At 41.4% G+C, this 22,627-nt stretch overlaps 1 protein-coding gene across 1 annotated transcript in view; it reads right to left on the bottom strand.

Annotated features, from left to right (window-relative positions):
* Positions 1 to 22,627, bottom strand: part of frmpd3 (FERM and PDZ domain containing 3) — a 134,196-nt gene that overhangs the window by 4,909 nt on the left and 106,660 nt on the right. The window contains exons 3-15 of the mRNA XM_018737052.2: positions 17,848 to 17,960; positions 16,982 to 17,136; positions 16,273 to 16,375; positions 15,732 to 15,777; positions 15,146 to 15,250; positions 10,881 to 10,988; positions 3,828 to 3,959; positions 3,506 to 3,625; positions 3,098 to 3,234; positions 2,722 to 2,848; positions 1,872 to 1,961; positions 1,529 to 1,708; positions 417 to 552 (exon numbers count right to left, since the gene is read on the bottom strand). Of these exons, the coding sequence (XP_018592568.1) occupies positions 417 to 552; positions 1,529 to 1,708; positions 1,872 to 1,961; positions 2,722 to 2,848; positions 3,098 to 3,234; positions 3,506 to 3,625; positions 3,828 to 3,959; positions 10,881 to 10,988; positions 15,146 to 15,250; positions 15,732 to 15,777; positions 16,273 to 16,375; positions 16,982 to 17,136; positions 17,848 to 17,888 (1,480 nt within the window). The 5' untranslated portion in view covers positions 17,889 to 17,960. The remainder of the gene's footprint in view (positions 1 to 416; positions 553 to 1,528; positions 1,709 to 1,871; positions 1,962 to 2,721; positions 2,849 to 3,097; positions 3,235 to 3,505; positions 3,626 to 3,827; positions 3,960 to 10,880; positions 10,989 to 15,145; positions 15,251 to 15,731; positions 15,778 to 16,272; positions 16,376 to 16,981; positions 17,137 to 17,847; positions 17,961 to 22,627) is intronic.

Below are 22,627 nucleotides of genomic sequence, written 5' to 3'. Positions count from 1 at the left end.
ATGCAACAAGGGAAATGTAGCAGTTTAACTTTACTCCCCATTACACATGGGAAGTTAGTATACATTTCCAGGACAAAAATATTTCAGATTAACTATGAAAAATATGATGGTATGTTGTGCAAATCTGTATAGAATTTAAAAAGCAGTTCAATGTTTCAAAAAAGAGGGAAAAAATTACTTTCAGATGTAACAGATTTTGAAATGAAATTGGTTGTAGGTTTTGTTTGACATGCAATTATATCTTTTTCTATAGGTGGTTTGTTGATAAAAATACATCTTTAAACAGTGTGATAAGGAAATGTCTTTGACACAGCATTCTCTGATATGTAGAGTTTTCATAGAATCCAACCTTAGTTGAATGTGTCATGATCTGCATGTTGTCGGTGTGATTATGAAGGAGATGGCTACTAACATACCTGCCTTGATCATGTGAGACTGACCGGGAGTTCGGCAATAGATGTTCTTCTTGGGGTCCACAAAGAGCTTGTAGTAGCCAGAGATGAGACAGGCGAAATTGGAGGCATCTGGCCACTCCATCAATAAGACAAGTGGCTGGGATGTTGAAAACAGAAAATTGACCAAAACACTGATTTATAAAGCAGTCACTCCTCTCTTAATATCAGTACTGATTCCAGAACCCTGGTTATTTAGCACACTGGTCATTCATCAAGCTACCTAACACAACACAACCTATTTTTGCCAATTCTACGTATATGTTTTTATTCAAGATATCATCTATATGTTGTAGCAATGTCGCAAACAGGAAAAAGACACAACTGAACTGCATAGTCCTATCCCTGTTTGCTCTTGTAATTATAAGGCTATATTTTATAACCTTAATAAGGAATTGTTACATTATGAATGGGCATTTTTCAAGGAATGACTGTGCATCCAGCCAGCAAATATTTTTGAACAGTAAGACAATCCTTTGTTTAGATTAATTCCATGTGGAGTTCTGTCTATTATATACAACTACATAAATTAATGTTCCAACATAAATCATTTTTATTTTGCAATAACAATTTTATTATCATGTCAAGAGTGCATCATGACAGAAGAGAGAACTTTTCCAAGTGATGCCTTTAAGAATCTGATGGAAGCTATGAACCACCCTCCTGAAAATATGCCTAAATAAACTGAGAGGATATTGTACAGATTTTTTTTTTTTCACTGCAAACTGAGTGCCTTTGCGTGGAATTATGTCATTAACAACCAAACAGAAATACTTTTCATTTTGACCTTTTATTTAAAGCAAGTCTGCGGTTCACGGACCCCCTGAAACTTGCCCACAGACCTCAGATTAAGAACCCCTCCTCCAGGTGTTTTCCATCAGTGTATCCTATGTATTAAGGCTGATCTTTGCAGATTATTAAAGGTATGCAATTGCATCTGAATAACTTATGATAAAAAGTACCCTGTTTTACAGGAGAAAATGATATAAACTTTTGTTCATGAATGCTAATGTTAGATTCAGTTATGTATTAGTGTGTATAGATTTGTTGTGTAGCTTAGCACAGTGATCTTATACCTTAGCCTCCAGGATGGCCACCTCCACCCTGGCCACTCCCTGGTTCTCTCTGAACAGCTGGACCTTGGAAATGCGGCTGAACTCAGCCAGCACGGTGGTGAGGTTGTTCTTCAAGTCAATCACGTGACTGATCCCATGCCGGGGTCCCACCAGAAGAGTGGTGGCCGACTGCTTCTCGTCCTGGCAAAAAATGAGTCATACACTAGACAGGCACTAGGATGAGGGAATTTTATTAATTTGTGGAACTTTGCCCTTCTTTCTAGTGCCATACTCCTGGGGATCTGACTTAATCCCTCTAAGACTTTTCATTAAGACTTTAAAAATTAGATGTGGTGACTGTTACCAGACCAACAGTGTGAAACAGCAGGCCTCCAAATGGTGGCAGGTCATTCAGGGCCCGCATGTACTGTAGCTTCGCCTGCAGAGGAGGAACCTGTCCAGTCAGAGAGTTAATAGTGTTTACTGGCAGGAGTTGTCCAGCAGTAATATTGCAGTGCCACATCGAAGCTCTTAGAGGCACTGTTTCCTCACATTTCAAAATCTCAAGCGGATCGCTCCAAAAAAGACTCCCACCCACATTTCTTGACTTGGTCCAAAAACAAGTCCACAGCAAGGAGTTTTTTTTGGACCAAGTCAAGAAATGTAACCACAATGTGAATTACACACACACACACACACACACACACACAGTTTCAGAACCGCTTGTCCCATATGGGGTCGCGGGGAACCGGAGCCTACCCGGTAACACAGGGCGTAAGGCCGGACGGGGAGGGGACACACCCAGGACGGGAATGTGAATTACATCAAAATTTAGAAACCAAACCAATAAAAATGTTTGATGAAAATATTTACATTCCATGTCACCAGTAACAAAACTGGCACACCCTATATTGGAATAAATGGATGGACTGAAACTGCTGAATTGAGGGAATGCTGACGTTATCATAGCACAGAATAGACAACTGGAACCATATGGTTTCATACTCATGTTATTACAGTAATATCCAGCTGAAACAGCTGAGATATTTACATGCAGATTTTCATGGCTGCCTCTTCTGTTTAATTTAACCATTAATTTTTTTTAAAAAAAGATATGATACTGTGGACACTGTGTTCTATTCTAGTATATTACAAGTCTGTCCCTACTGAGATCCTTGTTGGTCTTGGACTTGCAGAACACTGGCTGGGCATACCTTGTTGCCGGAGGGTGGAGGGTGCTGGTAAGTCTTTAACAGCTGAGACAGGGATTTGCAAACATTCTTCTCCTTGACAGTGGGGAGCAGAGTGAGGGGAAGGAAAGGTTCCAGGCCCCACTCCTTTCTGAGCCCAAGAGAGACAAGACATTGAGATATGAACCAACAGTTGAGGGATCCATCGTATCTATCTCCAATCTATCTACAATTCAGTGGCTTACAACCCTAAACCCAGTCAAACTTTTACCGAGAGATTTGCAGGACTAGGTAGATTTTCTGGCACAGTTGAAATCTCAAGAAGAAATTCCTCACCGGTCAACTCCTCCATCACTCCTCAGCCTTAGCTGTGGAACATCTCATTAGCTGTGGAACTTACTCCACGTGCTTGAGTGAGATCTTCTGGTTCGGCCTGGCAGCTGAGACAGTGATGTAGATGTGGAGGGCTGCCAACTTCAATGTAACATCAGACTTCCAGTCCACTCCGAAGCGCTCTTTGATCACGTCATTGCGGCTCTGGTGAGGACAGCTCAACTGTGACACTATATATACGGCTCAGGCTGTAAGTTACTCTACATGAGTTTCTAGTGTTGAATCTTTGATTTTCTTCTTAACAGCAATGCATCTTTATACTGCTGCATCTTTCTCAAGAGACACTGATCAATCAGGTAATCGTACTGCATGAAAACTCTTTGCTGGGCTGAAGACGGAATTATACGCTGAACCGATATGGACTGGTCAGGTCTATGGCCCGGGCGATGAGGGGGGTGTAATGAGATAGAGATACCTGAATATATAGGTACTCGAACGCTGCAGGGTCTCTCCTCAGCAGATCTGCAGGGTCCTTGGGGAAGTAGCAGATGCGGAAAAGACACTTCATCCCCTGGAAGTAGGTCCTCTGAACTACCTGAGGAGATGTACATCCTATGAGCATACATGGGTATTAAACAAAGCTCAGGGCTTTCTACAGGAGAAACATAATCATAGGAGATTAGACAGCAACAAATCCTCCAGTTTCCTTTGTGCTAAGAATTAGAAAGGAGGATCAGTGTGAACCTATGGAAGGATACTCTGACAATGGCACAGATTAGGTGGCGAAATGTACTTACGTGGGAGAGAGGCTGACTCTCCTGGATAAGATGGAGCTTGTTGTTCTGGTGCATCCCGCCAGACTCCAGAACCAGAGCAAAATGCTCAATGTATCGCAATGACAAACGGTCCTGGAGAGAGGAGATGACGTCCTGTAGGGAGGAAGGGTGGTTGGGGAGATATTTTCATTTTCTTACTTTTGCTTTTGAGGTGTAACGATTATAAAAAGTTTCCTTGTGGCACCTGGAAAACCTAACTGTATTATTTGATGTTGGTGGAGGCTGGTTTTCACACATCACATTTAACGAAAAAAGTCAGGCTATTGGTCTTGAGTCATACATAAACCAGCACAAAGGCAGAATCCAGCAGATATGGTTCATGAAGGACTTCTGTGTTATGACAACATTGTGAATATTCTGTGCTCACACCAGTGCAGACAACAGATACACTTTTGAGGAGTTTAACATAGGTACCAGAAATTCCTCAGAGTTAACTTTTATGGAATGCAGCAGCTGTCACACAAGCATGAATCATTATATAGATTTAGATTTTAGGTCAATAAGTTTGCGATGTTATGAAGAGTTTTATGTTCGTTAATGATTTAGTCATTCACATTTTTGTGTGGTTGTATTCCACTGAAATAGTAAAACTTTTTGGGGGATTAAATCTTGAATGGGGGGACATGGTGGTGCAGCAGGTTTGGCTGGGTCCTGCTCTCTGGTAGGTCTGGGGTTCGAGTCCTGCTTGGGGTGCCTTGTGTCAGACTGGTGTCCCGTTCCATCCCGTCCTTGGTGTGTCCCTTGCACCCTGCGTTGCCGCGGTTGGCTCTGGTTCACTGTGACCCTGCTTGGGACAAGTGGTTTCAGCCAGCCAGTTTGTGTGTGTGTGTGTGTGTAAATCTTGAGTAGGCCGATATAGGCTTTTAAAAGGAATAATGGCTTTTTAACAGGCTTTGCATAGTATAATGGACTGCAGGCCACACCCACCTCTTGGGTTATTGGCTGGACCTCAGTGAGAGTTGAGGATCAGGTGTGGCCAAAGTACTTCAGTGAACTGAGAGACAAGAAGACACAGGACTGTGGAACTATAAGGGACTCAGTGTTCTGCTGTTTGTGGAAGAAAGTCATGGTTTATCTTGTTAATGCTTTTGCACTGTTTGTTCTTTGATGACAAATAAAACACTACAAATCCACCCTGTCCCGCTTCATGCGTGGTAACTTCCAGACCTAATACATGCCAGCGTGTTGCACTTTGGTACATGTTATTATTATTTCCGTTTCAATTATTTTGGTTTATTTGATTATTTCTGTGAAGCTGGTCCGTTTCTTGATCTTTCCGGGAGCTTAATAATAAATCATGGCCTCAGTATCAGACTCATTAATTAAAAAACAGTACTCCTGAAAATAGATTTTTCATTTATCTGCCAAATCAGTGGAAAAAATATTTCAGAACTTAGATCCCAGTTCAGAAAATTAAAGGGTTTTTATTGTTCAGAATATCACATGAATTCATATTACATACTCTATGAAAACTTCGCTTATAATCTCTTGACATTGAAACTATAAAATGTCTTGACAAGAGGCACCCTAATTAACAGAGGCAGTCTTGTTTTTGCCTCACAAAATGTAAACTTGAGAAGGTTCAAAAGAAAACAAAGCACAGAAATTACCCAGCTGGGAGAAACTGAGTTACTGCAACGCTGTTAAAAAGTATTTGCTCCTTTCATATTTTGTCTATTTTTGCAGCTTTCTGACATTAAATTTGATCAGACTTTTTTATCAGTTCTAGTAGCCCGAGAGAGAAAAAGTCACACCAGTATTGTTTTTATGCTATTTCCTTGGTGTGGAATATAGTGAAATGTGTATTTATACATAAGAAAAATAATTTGCCCCTTTTTTGTCAGTAGCCATTTGTGCCACCTTTAACTTCAATGCAAGTAAATACTTAATATTGTAGCTACTAGCCAGGTTCTCACATCGCTGCAAAAAAAACTGAGCCACTACTTCAGGCAAGACTGCTTTAGCGAAGCAATATTTGATGGTTTTTAAGCATGAACTGCTCTTTTTAGGTCTTGGCACAACATCTGAAATGGATTCACATAAGGACTGTGACTACGCCATTCTATAACCTAATTTTCTTTATTTATCAGCCATTACAATGTTGACTTTCTTCTATGGTTGGCCTCATTGTTGTCACATCTGGAGGTAAAAGGGACATGGACGTGTGTTGCTGTGCATCAAGATGAGGATGAAAAGGGTGATGTTCTCAAAAGTACAGTGAATACATATGTGCACCTTGCAAACAGAAAAAGAAAGTGGCTAAGCGAGACGAGGAACATGGAGTGAAGAGACATGCTGTATTCTTGTAAGGATAACTACACAGAAACGTGACTTAGGCTGGGCAAGGACATGGCAGACAGGCACAGATGAGACTGAAGCGCTGGACTAGAGCACAAACACACTGTGAACAGAACTTCAGAAGGATGCGAGTAGCCATGGACCAAGAATCACTAAGTAATCGCTAGGAAATGCACTAGAAAGCTCTTGAGAGATCAAGAATCCTCAACTACATGTTTGCTTTTATGGTGCAGAGGATTTAGCGTTTATTGGTTTCAGGTGTGTTTGATGTGGCTGAGTAGCTCTGGGGTGGTGCAAGATATGTTCATCCTGAGTCCGATCTTCAGGGGTCGTGACAATTTTCTTTCTTTGCTTCAGCTTATAGATTGGTGATTTGACCTTTCCTTTTAAAATTAGGAAGACACCCTGGTCTGGTTGCAACAGAACATCCCCAGAGCATTACACTTCCGCCACCATTCCCAACTGTGTGTAGAAGGCTGTTACACTTTGCTGTGCAAAAAAGTTTTACTTTTGATTCATCAGTCCATAGAATAGCTTTCTCGAGTTAGGGAGAAACAACCAGAAGCTTTTTTTTGAGGTTACTATTGAATGATTTTACAGCCACAGTCACTGCTAGGTAGATTCACCACTGTTCCAAACTTTCTCCATTTGCTGAATATGGCTCTGACTGTGGTTTGATTGAAGCTCATAGCCTTAGAAATGGCTATGTTACCTGGTCCACCATAAATAGTCTTCAGCAACTTTTCTTGAGGAGTCTTCAGAAATTTCTGTTTTGCCAGCCTTGCTTTTACTAGTGAGGGTGTAAATAGTTGAAAATTCAATTGAACAGGGCTGGCTCAAAATCTGACCAGAATTCAACCAGTATACATCCATTCATCCATTTTCAATAACCCCTTGTCCTGATCAGGGTCGCAGTGGTTTGGAGCTTATCCTGGAATTGCTGGGCTCAAGGTTGGGGGTACACCCTGGATAGGAAGCCACTGCTTTGCAGAGTATACAAACTGCTGACTCTAATTACCTTTTCAGTTAGGTTGATTACAGTTTGGGTGCAATTACTTTTTCACCAGTAATACACATTTCACTATCTTCTCCACCAAGGAAATGGCACAAAACAATACTGGTGTCAATTTTTCTTTCTCAGGCTCCATTCGTGGACTATTAGAAATGACAAAAATATGAAGTTTAACGAGTTCTCCACAAGCACTGTGAGGCTGTCACAAATTTATTATGGATGTAATATAAAAATATGCCTTAATACTTTGTAACTGAGTAAATTAGTCTGTTTCCTTTTACCACTACCATTTCTGAACAGACAGAGAAATGAGAAAGCCTTGCAAAAATGTAAAATACAAATAAGGTTTCTTTAAAACAAAGATACACACCTAAGGCTTCCAGAGCAGATACTGATGCAAATTAATTTAATTAGATTTAAACTTGGTGTGGTAAAATATAGATTATGTTGACACTCACTATTATTAACCATTTGTCCAAATTTGGGTTACGATGGTCCAGACCTATCCTGGTGGACAAAACTATGTGTGGTACACTCTGGATGGGATGCCAGTCCATTGTAGATTATGAAAAAATTTAAATGTGTTTTTTACAGATAAAAAAAATGCAAAATATATGCATCAATGCATTAACTTCAGCTAACAAAATCTCTCCTTCTCTTGGTGTAATCCACTTTTCATAATGTTTTCATAGATGTAAATTGGGAACACAGCATTTGCTGAATGAATAAATGTATATGTAAATGTAGTCATGAGTATATTTATTTGCTATATCAGAATTTGGTAGTAGAGTTAGCCTTTTTCTGCATTTGGAATGTAATCAGACAAGCTCTCATTCTGGCCAAACTGATGCTGGAGCACAGAATAATTACAGCAATGCTTAAACAGGTAAAATCTACATCATCTTAGAGAAGCTGAGACTCTTAGAATCCAAACATTTCCGGCAATAATTGAACTGAAGAGCATTCAGACACAAGTCAGAATTCTGCCCTAAATGTTTCACTTGAAGGAAACAGTAAAAAATAGAAACACTACCAAAATTTTGCTGTTTAACCACTGTTTGCCATCAAGGAATGACTACAATGAGGTGTTTAATAGGACTGTGGCCATACTTTACAGGTATCTGGCAACAATGTTTCAGAATTCTTAAATGTCATGCTTGATATCTTCGGCAGAAACTCCTACTGTAAATGACTGTCCAGCCATGCGCATACTCTCTTTAGGGGCAAGAATGCTGGCGATTATGCAGGCTGCATGTGATGAATAAGTTTGTGTTCGTTCCCTTTCAAACCACCTTTTGTTAACGTGTGACTCCTGGAGGACAGGAGCTTGGTCATCCTGAGAGATCCCTATCCCAGTTGGGGAAAAAAAAAACTGCATTGTGGGATTCGGATGGTTGCTTAGGATGGCAGCGTGTCACACTACATTAACTTTCTGATGGAATTTATGAACCCTCACCATGCCAAGGACACAGGTCACACACCATTACTATGGTACCATTCCAATTACTGTTAAAGAGGCATTTGGGGTGGACCACTGTCACACACCTGGATGTTTGTTTGTCACCAGGCTATTAAATGGTGATAGGTTAAATCATACGACCCCCTCTCATTGTGCAGATATCTCAGAAACACCCAGTTCCCGGCATTAAGACTGGTTTGGGTGCACCAAGCCAAGTGTGCTGCTCAGCCCTGTTAAGTTCCTTCCTGACTGTATACCCAAGATGCAGAATTCACTGATGCACATTTTTCTCACACTTTGTCAGCTGTTGCTCATCAGCTCAGCTTATACAATTACCTGTGCATCATATTTGAAATGTTGTGTGTTGATAATGAGGCCTTTCATGAAAGAACTACCAGTTGGTGCAAATGAGATAGAACACATAAAGCTCCAGTAAGCCTTATAAAATGAATAACTATAAACTACAAAATTGTCTGTTCAAATATTTTTTTAGAGGGATAACTCAGCTTGTACTGTGCTTCGGTTCACCGAGTAAAGATTATATTTTACGTTTGAATAACCCTATCACTGTAGTGCCTGACCCAAGAAAAAGCAGGGGTGGCGGAGATGTTTCAGTACGGTAAATTTTAACAAGCCAGCCCATAAACCAGAAACACATTTCCTTTTTCGATGGCTTCACATAAAATACCAGCCTTAGCCCTCGCTGGCAATTATTTTTTCAAGAAGTTTTGAAACAACAAAGCGTCTTGCAAGAAAAAATTCCTGGCAGGTTCAGGCCAAACAGAAAGTGCTTCGCTCTGTGGGTTCCAATACTGATGAAAACAGTTTATTTATAAGATCCCTTGCAGGACTGGCAGCCAGCACACACACATTTTCTGGAACATTCAGTTGTTTATCAGATGTTTAGCAGATGGGACTGTGGTTTTCCACAACAATTTGTGATATTTAATTCTGGCAGCAGTGAGGCTCAAGTGAGTCAACCATTAGCCGCAGTGTCACTATAAAGGTTTTCTATGGGACTGGATGTACGGTTGCTCTTCCTGGCAACTCAGTGCACCATCCTTATTTATACACCACTACTGACAAACTATTGTCTCTTGGCCGATGTGGTCATTGCAGTGGGATTTTTCATCTTGTTAGCTGACTGGCCATGTAGGCCTCCGGTAGGTGCATCAAAATGAACATTTTGAAAAAGGAGATCATGACAAATCTGCACGTTTCAATTTAATTTGTGTTTCTGCAAAGAATTTCAACAATGAGGTTCTTTGAGCTGATGAAGGTAAAGAGGTTTTAAAGCTGTGTTGATCTGCATTCCGTGTCAGTCAGGTAAAGATCAGTTGCTTGCTTGCTGCTGTTATGAAGCTCTGGAAATTTGCACAACCACATATTTGCCTACACACTAAAGCATCTATTTGACACCAAAAACAGATTAGCCACATATTAGTGTAGCGACAGGACTTCTGCAAATCAAGGATATGTGCCATAAAACCTATTGACACATAACCTGGATTTAAAATCCCCGATAATCCATCATGCCTCTTCTCAGAACCAAAACAGAAGATTTATAATTTCCCAAAGCACTTTTCTTTAAACATTCATTTAATAGCCATTTTCATGAAGAATAATCCAATTTTCTCAAGCAAAACACACTATAGATTCAATGTGATTACAATTAATGAGACCGACAGCATAGAGACAAAATAAGAATACAGTATATTAGAGTTACAAGGAATGATGAATTCGGCAATCGAGAAGTATTAAATTTGTTACAAGATGTCAGATCTTTCTCACTGACTAACTTGAAGGACTGTGTTGACATTCTTTGAAAATGCACCAGTTATTTGTCCTGGACATTTTTTCACCTTGTGAAATGATGAAAATTAATATGTCCCATGGATTCTCAGTTATGTCTGAATTCTGTTGCTGATGCGGGTGAAGTATTGGCCGTTTTTTTTCTTTCAGAATAATCAAACTGTAGACATGTTTAGAGATGTGATTTCTGTTTAAGAATCTGATACATGAACTGAAACTAATTTGTACTCAGCTCCTTCCAGGCATCCATCAGCAAAGGTTGCAATCCAAGAGTAAAGCACGGAAAAGGTTCTTTGAGTGGATTTCATTGATTCGTTTGGCTTCTAGTGCCTTTAAGTTAAAATGCAGCACAGGATTCAAAGCCTGAATTCAGTGCTTTCATCCTCTGAAGCCCTTCCTCTGGTACCCCAGTGAATACCACCCAAATACTTACCCTGACGGTGGTACGGCTATCAAACGTAAAGGACTTAATCTGTCCATTCTCAAGGAACACCTTCAGCACATTTGGAATGAGTAGTAAAGAGTCGTCCTTCAACATAGTCTGATAGGGAAGGAGAAAAAGGCAAAATAAGGAAGACAGAAAAATAGTCAAGGAAAGTAGATTGCAGAAAAGGATGAGAAAGAATGAGAAACGACGCAAAATGAGAAAAAAAGCTTAAATTCCAGTACTGTAAATCTAATCACTGTTAAGTAGAGAAAAAAATAAGATAGGCAGGAATGCTATAATTGGATGGAGAGTCTGGGAATTTGCAGTGGGGATGTGTATTACATATAAAAACAGTTATGATGGTGAGGTGTATCATGGCTAATATGAAATACATTGACTGTACAGATGGACAGAATTATGAGAACACGCAGGTCTGTAGGAAATTGTTGTGCTGTGATGAAAGAGGGCATTTTAATGTAGCCTTTCTGATGGACCAACATGAAAAACAACTTGGAAGTTGTAATAGAATTCATACACAGTAAATGATTTAAGTTAAATCACAAGATTCAAAGACTAACAAAGGCATCTCAAAATACATTTCCTAATTCTGCATCTTAAAACATGGAGAATGAACAGCGTACAGTGAGCAAGCATGAAAGGGAGCAAATGTTATCGCACAGCAGATTCTTAGAATGGATGATGCGTTGGCACGAAACACTGTGTTCAGCAATTTGAAAAAGTGAAAGTTCACCTTTGTGACATCCAGGACATGTTCTTCAACAACAGATGGTGTGTGTATCTGTTTCTCATATTAAAAAAAACTACATGTACTTCCCTAACTTATCCATCCACCCATCCAATTGCAATAACTACTTGCCCTGAGCAGGGTCATGGTAAACCAGAGCCCATCCTGGGAGCATTGGACCCAAGGATGGGGTACACCCTGGATCTCCATCACAGGGTACATAACATTTACTCATGTAGCTGACACTTCTGTCCAAAGCAACTTACAGTGTTAAGGTTGCAATCCTTTAACCATTTAGACAGGTGGGTAATTTTACTGGAATAATATAGGGTAAGTACCTTGCTCAACTCTATTACAGCCAGAGAGCAAACCTGCAACTTTTGGATCCAAAGGAAGTAGCTCTAACCACTGTGCTACAGGCTGTCCACAGGGTGGCTGTACATGCACATACTCACTTGTCCATTCACACACCACAGACAACTTAGTGTTACGAAACTCGTATATGCTTTTCCTGATTGTAGTAATCCTTTCAAGAATGTATTGGTAAATTTTTCAAAAAAATTATTTCAGTACTTAAATATTTAGTAGTACAGATTTTTTTTAAATCCAGATGACTGCATATGGCTGCTGTGGAGCAGCACCTATGTTCATATTTCGCAGTACCTGACCTGAGTAGTTGGACACAGATTTGAATCCCGCACATTGTGCAGGCAGTTCGCATGTTCTCTCCATGTTCAAAATCCAAAGAAATTTCCAGAAGAAGACAATAATAAACCTCTTCTTACCCTTACGAGGAAAACCACACGAGTGCAACAAGTCGAGTTCGACGCCATGGCACTTAATCCCCCAACCCCATTTATGAATACACAACCATCAGAAATGTGTAAAGAACGAAGCACGTAAACCTTTAACTTAGTCATGCAGCATGCAGTTACTGCAAATAGGTACAAGGCACTTTAATTTAACATATATTAATTTTGTCAGTTTGATGTCCAGGTTTTAAGGAAAAACAGCTACGCGTATGTAGAGGTATGAGTGTTTTTAAGACCAGCAGTAAAGGGCACTGCATTGCCTCATCTCTCCTCTGAGTATGAAAGAAGAAAAACAAAGAAAATATAGAAACCTGGAAAGAAAGGGGCATAATTCTTGAAATTGAATGGTTATAGATTTACTGCATTTCAGGTCATTCTGGGCATGAAAAACATATAACAGTTAAAAATTATAAGAATCAATAAATACTATATAGTGTCATTATTCAAAACAGTGTAGAATGCACAAATACATGCAAAAATGTGCAAACTTCATGTTGATCCACATCTTTACAGTGTTTCTAGTGAGTTTTTCTGGTCGCAAATCGGTGACGATGACGATCGAGTTGCTTAATCAGTTTGGATTTTATGGCTCTAATTTCCATAACATGTGGACTGAAGTAATGAATAACAATTTAACCAAGATACTCTAAACAACGAGCTACTCTAAAGCTTCCCTTGTGTAGTCCCTTGGGTCATTTTCTCAACTTACAGCTGAGTCTGCAACATGTCTGACAATCTGTTACGAGAGGCTCCAGCATGCTGCCTGGTCAGCAGTTCACCCATCATTTTAATTTTCAGCAGGTTTCTTTAATTCAGTCATTTCCAATTCAGTTTCGATAGTGAATGTTAAACTGCACCATATTGGAGAGTTACAATAAAGAGGTTCAGAGGCAACCTGCAACCTGTGGGTGCTTCAAGGGAGGTGCTTCTGCAGAGGCCAGCTTGGATGCTCTAGATGCCTTAAATGCGTTCTCCAGCTACTTGGGCAGGAATGATGCCAGCTGTATGCTACAGCACTCACAGTGAGGATGCTGCAGAGGTTTTGTTGTCTGAAGGCCAGGATTCAGGCTGCCCTCAAGGACAATGCTGTTTGCTGGCTGATCCACTAGGAGCACCACTCTTTAGGCCATTCTGAGCTTTAACGTCTGAAACGTCTGAAAGAAATGAAACAGTCTGACTTATTTCAGGCTGCAGGTCGATACTTTTAGCCCCGTGTCCGGTAGGCGGTTTGCAGACTCTGACATGATCAAATTAACCAGTGTGAGAGCCAGATGGTGCTTCTCATCTTCTTCCTACCTGTCATTACATGTTGAGGTACATGTGAGAGGAGACACAAAGCTGAGGGAGCTTGATGCGATCAATCCCCAGCCTTACGGTGCCAGTGGCATAAGACATGGTGGCATATGGTTAATTACACTAAATAGAGGCATGAGTGGATTTTGATCGTGACTGATGCCAACACGTATGGCGGTGTTAGGATGGTGTCCCTTTTCTGAAGGACACAGACAAAAAACAAAGACATGTGTCCCTTCTTTAATACTATCGACCAGCATCCTATGTGTTCGGCAACTGATCTTCCAAGGTGTCTTCCTGATTTGTGCCTCATAGGCAACAGTTGATTTTAATCAGCCGGTTGGTGGGGAAAATGTATTTCACTGGCATGTGGATTAAAAACGGCAAAGCTGCGTCACACTCTAGCGGATAATTACCTTTGTGTTTAGGATGAGAGGTTTTAGGTGATGTTTGACTGTGAAATCTTTTTGATGAACTGAACCGTGGAATATAATGGTCTTGACCAAGCTATCTACTTGACATTATTTTAGCACCGCATCAACATAGTTCTTAAGCACAAACTGCCAATTTCAAACAATCTAACGTCTCATAAGTTATTCATAAAGTGCACAGCTGCCAATACTTGTCTCAAAAGCTTTTTTGTAGCGCTATGATCAGGAATGTGTGCAGGTGGCTGTAAGAAAGACAAGAACCTTCAAAGCCGAACATTAATATTGTAAAGGTGGTTTCCTCCCATGCAACCTGTTAAATGACTTCTGAAAGTCACTGAACAGTTTTAAGGGAGAACATGCTTCGCCGCAGAGCAAGGAAATCAGTGTTAAATTGCAGTTGGTCAGTTATAAATCTAATGAACAATTTCATAGTTTTGAACTTGGGCATCACTAGGCTGTTGCGAGTGGGCTCAGATGGCTGAAATGTTAGCCATAGAAACCGAAATCATTTAAAATACCAAATTTTTGTAATTACAAAAATTCTAGATTCTTATTTTGGGGTTTTCAGTGTTTTATAACTGGAGTGGCTTGCACGGGTGATACTGTCATTGCTATAGCCTTTTCTGCTGTGTGAGTCTAGTCAAAATTCAAAATGAATTGAAACCAGAAGATCTTGTGACTGGGTTCCAGTTGGTCTGAATCACGAGTCAGGTGAAGATCTACTGGGAATCCATGTATCATCATAAACCCATGCAGCTACTGATTCTAACCCTAAACCTGGACCAGGTTAGTTTGAAAGAAATTTTTAAAAAATCTGCCGCTAGGTATTATACGTACAGAATACTGAGATGGACAGCTGTTACATTTTAATGATACCATGAAAATATAGTACACTGAATTGTTTGTAGGTGATTTTCAGGGAAGCAGCATGACATGTTTGTGAGGGATCTATGGATGCAGTGCATGTGCAGAGCTGGCGGAAGGACATACGGAGTCTGGGTCGCTGATGGACACTTGCTCAGAGAAACGCACTTTAGGAGGGTTTGTCCGCAGACGAGCTTTCTTGGCTGCGCTAATGAAGGCAGACTTGGGGGACTGAGAAAGGGAGATAGAGCAGAGGACACAAGAGCGACAAAGTAAGAACTTGAACATAACACATTTCACCTTCATAAATCTTCAAGGTAACCACGAGTACCAGAATACCAGTTAAACAAAGGGATAAGGGACACTTTTTTTTGCCATGAAGCCATTTTAGTAAATTTTGTTTTATTACATTAAGCATGAGGTTATTTAGTTTGAAGGTTAACACATTTTGAATGGTTAGCATTAAAGTTTCATTACATGCTTGAATCCACAGGAGTATGTGACTGAAAGGAATTATACTGTATATACCAGTGATCTCCTATTAGTGTAGGCACAGTTGAATTCGCCCAAATAAGAAACTTTCCAAAAGCTTGTTTTGGTTGAATGTACATGAGGATTGTGCAAAACACATTTTCAATATTGTATAAAAAAAAGCATTTCTTTTTGAAATGTACATCATGCAGTATTTTGTATTCCATGGTGTCTCTCTTACCTGGTGGGGCTGCAGCACAGTAAGAGCAATAGATTCCTTGCAACTCCTGCGGACAGAAGGAAATGCTTGAGAGGAGTAGGGGATTTTAATGCTTCCAAAGGGACAAATATAATCTCTCGCAAAGACCGAGAGTATCTGAACCAGCACAGCCCGGTTGATCGCAGCCCTTCAGGAAATGACTTTATCGATCAATAGCTATAAGGCCGTACATTGCACACCAACTGAATTGCGCTCATTCATATGGATATGTCACAGAGTGCGGCCCCAGGACAGACACCCCGATCTCTTTCTAAAACAGAACATTGCGCTCATCTATTTGACTGAATTAACTGTTCAAGGGTTTACCAACCTTGGAGCTCCCGATTACCAAAGATATACAATCGTTTAAAACCACTGGAACTGCTAGAGTATGAAATTGATTAAAACGTTGCATGAAAAAATAAGGAAATATTTTAACCCCTTGCTGTCTCCACTTTTTAGTTTTCACGGATATAGGATTGGATCCCACCTCCTGTCCCCCAGTAGAGTAAAAGGATGTTACCTTACAAGGTCTATGACTCTCTCCCTGGGCACGTCACTCACTGGCTCCTCGTTGATGGCCAAGATCTGGTCCCCTGGGAGCAGCTTGCCCTCGGAGGGTCCGTCTTGGGTGCAGGGGTACAGGTAACCAGGAGGAGGGAGAAACACAACACCCCACACAGTACTGGGATTTCAGGGATTTGAGGCTTATGGGAAATACGTATGGAAAGAAGCTGCCAAGTCTGATTCTTGAGGGTTGCGGGGCTAACGATTTTCTTTCTAGCCACAATCTTAATCACTGGGAGTTTAATTTTCAGTGAGAGGAACATAAGTAAAGGTGTTATATTTATTTATATTAAAATGAGTAGTGCTAATTACTATATTGAGCCTTGATTAAACTAAATAAAATATTAATTTGTTGTGTTCAGTTCTAATTCCACAAGTAATGAGATCACTTTTTAATCACAAACCCTCCTGTAGCAATTCTCTAAAAAGTCATTTCAAATAATGTTCATGTATTTGTTTTTTTTTTGTTTAGAATAATGCATTCAGTCAAAATCTCAGTCAAGGTTCAGCAGGTAAGAAAACCAGCGTAACCTGCGATGACAAAGCTCTCTAGAATGGAAGAAGAAGAAAACGAAGCAGACACCTAAATTGGACCGATACTGTCACTGTGTCTCTGTGTCGCGGGTGGCCAGAATGGGGCCATGAACACACAAACAGCATCCTACCAGCTGAGACGGAGCGGATGACAACCGGCCTCTCACTGCCGGCAATGAATCCGAATCCGTGGATGGGGTGGCGCTGAATGCAGACCTGTCGAGCTGAGCCAGGGGTCAGGCTACCACTGTCCATCCCATCATGGCTCTCCTCTAACATTGCAGGACTGAAGCGCACATGGACAAACAAACACACACACACACACAAACACACACACACACACACACGCACGCGCGCACACACACACACACACACACACACACACACACACACACACATACACAGAGACACAGAGACACAGATACAGGTGCAATCACCTCTCATTCCTGCCCTAATATCAGCCAGAATGCATTCTCATGACCTCTGAGCTTTTGGTGTGTAACTGTATGGATTTATTCGATCTCTGTAACCCAGGAGGATGCTACCCTAAGCTTTGGCTATACAGGTTGTCCCCGATTTACGATAAGGTTACGTTCTGCGAAACCCGTCATAAGTCAAAAATATCGTAAGTCAAAAATGCATTTAATACACCTAATACACACCTCTGCGTGACAGATTGGGAGATGCAGATCGCTGTTGCTGCCCAGCATTGTGAGACAGTATCGCACCGCATATCGCTTGCCCGGGGAAAAAAATCAAAATTCAAAATCTGAAGTACGGTTTCTACTGAATGTATATCGCTTACCATCGTAAAGTCAAAAAAAATCGTTGCTCGAACCATCGTAAATCAGGGACCATCTGTAGTCACACTTAGTGCTGTATAAGGAATACCACACCACAAGCCCCCTCCAGACAATAGAACGGCAATGAACATCAGTTGTCATTCAAGATAATAGCTTACAAGGAAGGACTATGTAAGTGAAGGGCTGGGGCCCACCTGTCACACGTGTTTGTGTGTCCATCTTGGACCTGGGCCATCCCCTGAGAGGAGAGACGAGGATGGAGCACGGTCTCACAGCAAGGTGTTCTTCCCGTTCTCCACTCATTCACCTGCAAGGGGAGAGGATGGGGAATGAGGCGGAAGCCTGGTCAGCCAGGAGTGGCAAGCCAAGGAGATCAAAGATCATGAAAAAGCATCACCATGAAGAATATGAGCAGGTAACACAAAAGCTCCTGCTGTCAACTTGCCTCTGTGCAAATTACACTTACAGCGCAAATGCTGAAACGTGAACCTTGAAATCAGAAGAAAAAAAACACAGCTATTCCGCTTTTTGGATGCTAAAATAATTTCTGTAAGGTCACAGGCACATTAAACAAAGAGCGCTGCACAAACACAAACACACAAATGCACTGTTCCGGCGCTGAAGAGAAAACGTTGAGATTCAACTTTAGCTGGAAAATTGCCCAGCAAATTGCTGCATCCTTTTCAACGGTCCTTCGTCTTTTACAGCCATACTACAATTAATACGGGGACAAACACTAAGCAAACGATGGCTGGCGGTGAAGAGAAAGGCAGGATTTTTTTGAGCCCAGTGCTCTGGAATTTTTTTTTTTTTTTTTAAATATATCTGTCAAAAAGCACTTCACTGAGAGCCGCCATGAATCTACTCCCAGCTCTAATGGGTGCCTTGATGAAGGGGCAGCTGAACAGTCGGAACAATAACGTAGAGTCAGGCCGCTTTCCCTCTAATGGTGCAGCGTCTGCGTGGGTGTACCGGTGTGCGACTGAGGGTGAGACACGGAAAGGTACGGCAGAGTGCAGAACAAGTCTCAAGGACCAAAAAAATCCTGTAAATCATTTTAATTGTCCTCACGTTGCATGTGCCAATACAAGCTCGTCTTCTTATCCCAGCACATGTAGAAAACAGTGTGAAATTCAAAGATGTAAGGGGATAAACAAAGGCTTCATGCTTTAATGATGGAAAGATAGGATGCAAATGAAGAATATGAGTGTGTACGACCAAAAAAGAGTAGATTGCCAGTAACAGAGTAACAGTAACATTGCTTGCCGCTAGAAGACCAAAGGAGAAACAGTCCATAATTGGACTTGCACTCTTTTTCAGACCATATGTAATAGACACGGCTAGGAAACAATATAATGATACCGTCGAGAAGACCCAAAATGATGACAGAAAACAGTACTTATGCATTTGACGTAACTCTTTGTATATTTCTCTCGGTATTTCTTTCTTTTGAGGAATATACCCTTGCATGTCTTTGCAATTTCTAGGTTGAGAAAAAACCTAGTTCAGATTTCCTTGGTTTTCATTGCTTACAATACGGGTTCCTCCTATTACCAACGTTCGAGTTATACATTTTTGAAGATACATTTTTTTGTTTATTTATTCCTTTTTAATTGTGTTTTCTTTAATTGCCAGTTTTTTTCTTTTAAGTCAATTGATGCAGATGGGGGCGCGGTCGTGGGGCAGATTTGGCTGATGCCCGCTGTATGGCGGGTCTGGGGTTCAAGCCCTGCATGGGGAGCCTTGTGATGGACTGGCAATCTGTCCTGGGTGTGTCCCTTCCCCCCCAGGGCCTCGCGCTCTGTGTTGCCAGGTAAGACTCCAGGTTGCCGTAGCTCTGCTCAGAGCAAGTGGTTGTTGATGCAGACAAACACAACCTGCATTTCCTCATCCAGCCAATAGTTGGCAGCAAAATGCACCCAAACAAAGAAGGAATGTAGGATTTGATCAACACAGTTTGCATCCAGCATTTATAGCTCATGTCTGGAGTTCCTGAAATTGGAAAAAATATGACAAGCATTACAAAGTTAATGGGATAATCAGTCAACAGCTGTCACTGAACAGGAGTCTATGGAGAGAGTGCATTTTTCAGTTGTTTTAAAATGCTTTTAATGTACCTCAAAACTAGAAAAATGTTGAAAGTCTTACACCATATTTTTTATATTTATATGGCTATATGTAAGACTTCTGAAGAACCTAACCAGAATACAAAGTTCGATACATCCTTAAAATTAAGCTTTTATTTATTCTAGAGATAGCAAACTAAAAGTAGCCAGTTGCTGAGGAACATACAATGTTTACTTGAGAAACTGGTCAACAGTTTGCATTGAATAGAAGGTTGTGCCAGTTGTGTATGTTTTATTTTAGGTTAACAATTTTAATGATGTTTCAAGTTTCTGGGTGCCACCCTGGGTGTACCCTGCCTCATACCACTGACGTTTTAAGACTACAACCAGGAACACAGTGACCCTGAATTTGAAAATTTTCAGTTAGTGACAAACAAATAGAATATTGGAATGAATTTTTAATTTGCTATTACTATATATGGGGTGGGGGGCGCAGTGGTGCAGTGGGTTGGACCGGGTCCTGCTCTCTAGTGGGTCTGGGGTTCGATTCCCGCTTGGGGTGCCTTGCGACGGACTGACGTCCCGTCCTGGGTGTGTCCCCTCCCCCTCCGGCCTTACGCGCTGTGTTGCCGGGTAGGCTCCGGTTCCCCGCGACCCCGTATGGGACAAGCGGCTCTGAAAATGTGTGTGTGTGTATATATGAGGTGGGGGGGTGGTGGTGCAGCGGGTTTGTCCTATGCCTGCTCTCCGGTGGGTCTGGGGTTCAAGCCCCGGTTGGGGTGCCCTGCGACGGACTGGCATCTTGTCCTGGGTGTGTCCCCTCCCCCTCCAGCCCTGCACCCTGTGCTGCTGGGTTAGGCTCTGGTTTGCCGCAACCCCCCTTGGGACAAGTGGCATCAGACAGTGTGTGTGTGTGTACATGAAGCTTTACAGAACCTAACCTCTGAATAAATGGACGGATATCAGCATAATGAAATTAATAGTCAAGCTTTTACCAATTTTGACATATTAACAACTGTGGGTTTGTATTCATGAACAAATCAAGTTATGAACAGACTTCAGGTTTTGCTTAGTGCTACTTAACAGTGTTCATGGTTTGCAGTGGCACCAGGTTTAAATCTTGAGGGACACTGATCAAAGAAAACATTTGAAAACACAGAACATCTCCAACTTTCCCTAGATATTTAATAGTTGCCAAAAGAAAGCATACAATTCACAAGAAGGTAACACCATTCTCGAAATCTTCAAAATTCTCAATATGATCAAATCATTCAGTATAATCAAATTATACACTCAGAAAAATCATAAAATCATCAGTACAAGCTACCAGTTGAGATGAAGTGAAACTCTTATTTATTATAGGTGGACTTCTAATCACTTTTTCATACATTTTAGGGATGGGTAATGCATGTAGTTATCAGCTAAACAAATAGCAGGCCATCACAGGCTGATAAATGGTGTAGTTCAGTGACATGTTGTGCCACCCTCATGATGGAAACTTCCAGCACTTCAGCGGTGACATGGAATAATTACTGCACTTTAAAGCATCTAAACATAATGAATCGTGTCATTCCCATCTTCCTAAATGTCACTGAACAATGTAGCTTGTGAGTTTTTTCGAATTTGCCAGATGTTTTGTCAAATGCGCTTTAAAATAATCGCTTGAGAACCATTGCACGGCACTGTTCACTGCAAACATTTGCTCAAGTGACCAGAGCCCTGGCCATCACTCTGGATAATGCTTAGAGCATCTGACTGACTGTGAGATCTCCAGTCTACCACTGATGCTGTTTGCATGTGGTGTGAACCCGAAGAGGGGACTCTGGGCATTCAGTGCTTTGAAATCACACCCACACACAATTGTGAGAAGGCTGTCAAATAAATACGACAGCCAGTCATGGCAGAGAAGCTCCTCCAAAAGGGCTTGACGGCCATGAACCAGCGTGTCAGTTCAAAAAGACTGGGGCAATGGCAGGGGGAGTGATGAATAATTCATGCCGCCTCTCCCCATTATGGGATGAGGCTGAAGAGCCGTGGCGGCCGTGACACTCCGAGCCCCCCCAACCCCTCATTGGGATGACTCGAAACGCAAGCACCGTCCGTCAAGAGCCTCAGATATCTGCTTTTCATTATGCACGTCAGTGCTCCTTAGGAGGGCCTGCACCCACAATATGAAGGACAATGCTGGAAGTCCACAGGATGCTAGGACTCTTATCATAAAGGTGATGCAGGAAATATCTCAGATGCTTCTTCAGCCCTCCATTCAAGCTCGATTCGGCTCACGAGAGGAAGCAACAAAAAAACGGGCATATGTCAGTAAAGCCAGATCAGCTGAGTATGAGCTGATTCCAGCCCAGAATTTTTCACACACGCAAAGTTAAACAGCAAAGGGGAGAAATTAAGATTATTTTGCCTTGATATGTATTATGTACACTATTGATCTCACTGTGGGGAAAATTTAAGACAGAAGAAAAAGAAACTCCTTAAATAAAATGTGAATACAGAGTAATATAGAGCTGAAAGAATGCTGAACGGAAGCAGTGCAGCACCAGGACTGGGTACCTGCCAGGGCAGAATCGAACGCCTCGCTGATGGGTCGACCTTTAGAGCAAGAAATGCAGGGGAGCCTTTCGAGAATCTGTCCCAGGGGCATCGGCAGGCCCGGATGTTGCCATGGCTACTGCAGCTCGGACCATGTAGGGAGAGGTGCGATCTGAGCACGCACATAGATGGCTGAGGCGAGCTGTCCACCACCACACGCACACGTGCATAAATATACGCACATACAAACACACTGGGTTGCATGATCTCAGTAGCTGAAGGAGGATCATCAAAGCTTTGGAAGGTAATCTGTTTATAGTTTCATCGCACTATACTCACGACGGGAAAAGAATCATATGATTGTCGG

Source organism: Scleropages formosus, chromosome 13, assembly GCF_900964775.1.
Source record: "Scleropages formosus chromosome 13, fSclFor1.1, whole genome shotgun sequence".
Classification (NCBI taxonomy): domain Eukaryota; kingdom Metazoa; phylum Chordata; class Actinopteri; order Osteoglossiformes; family Osteoglossidae; genus Scleropages; species Scleropages formosus.
Note: the sequence above shows the minus strand (reverse complement) of the source record. Positions and strands in the feature narration are given on the sequence as shown.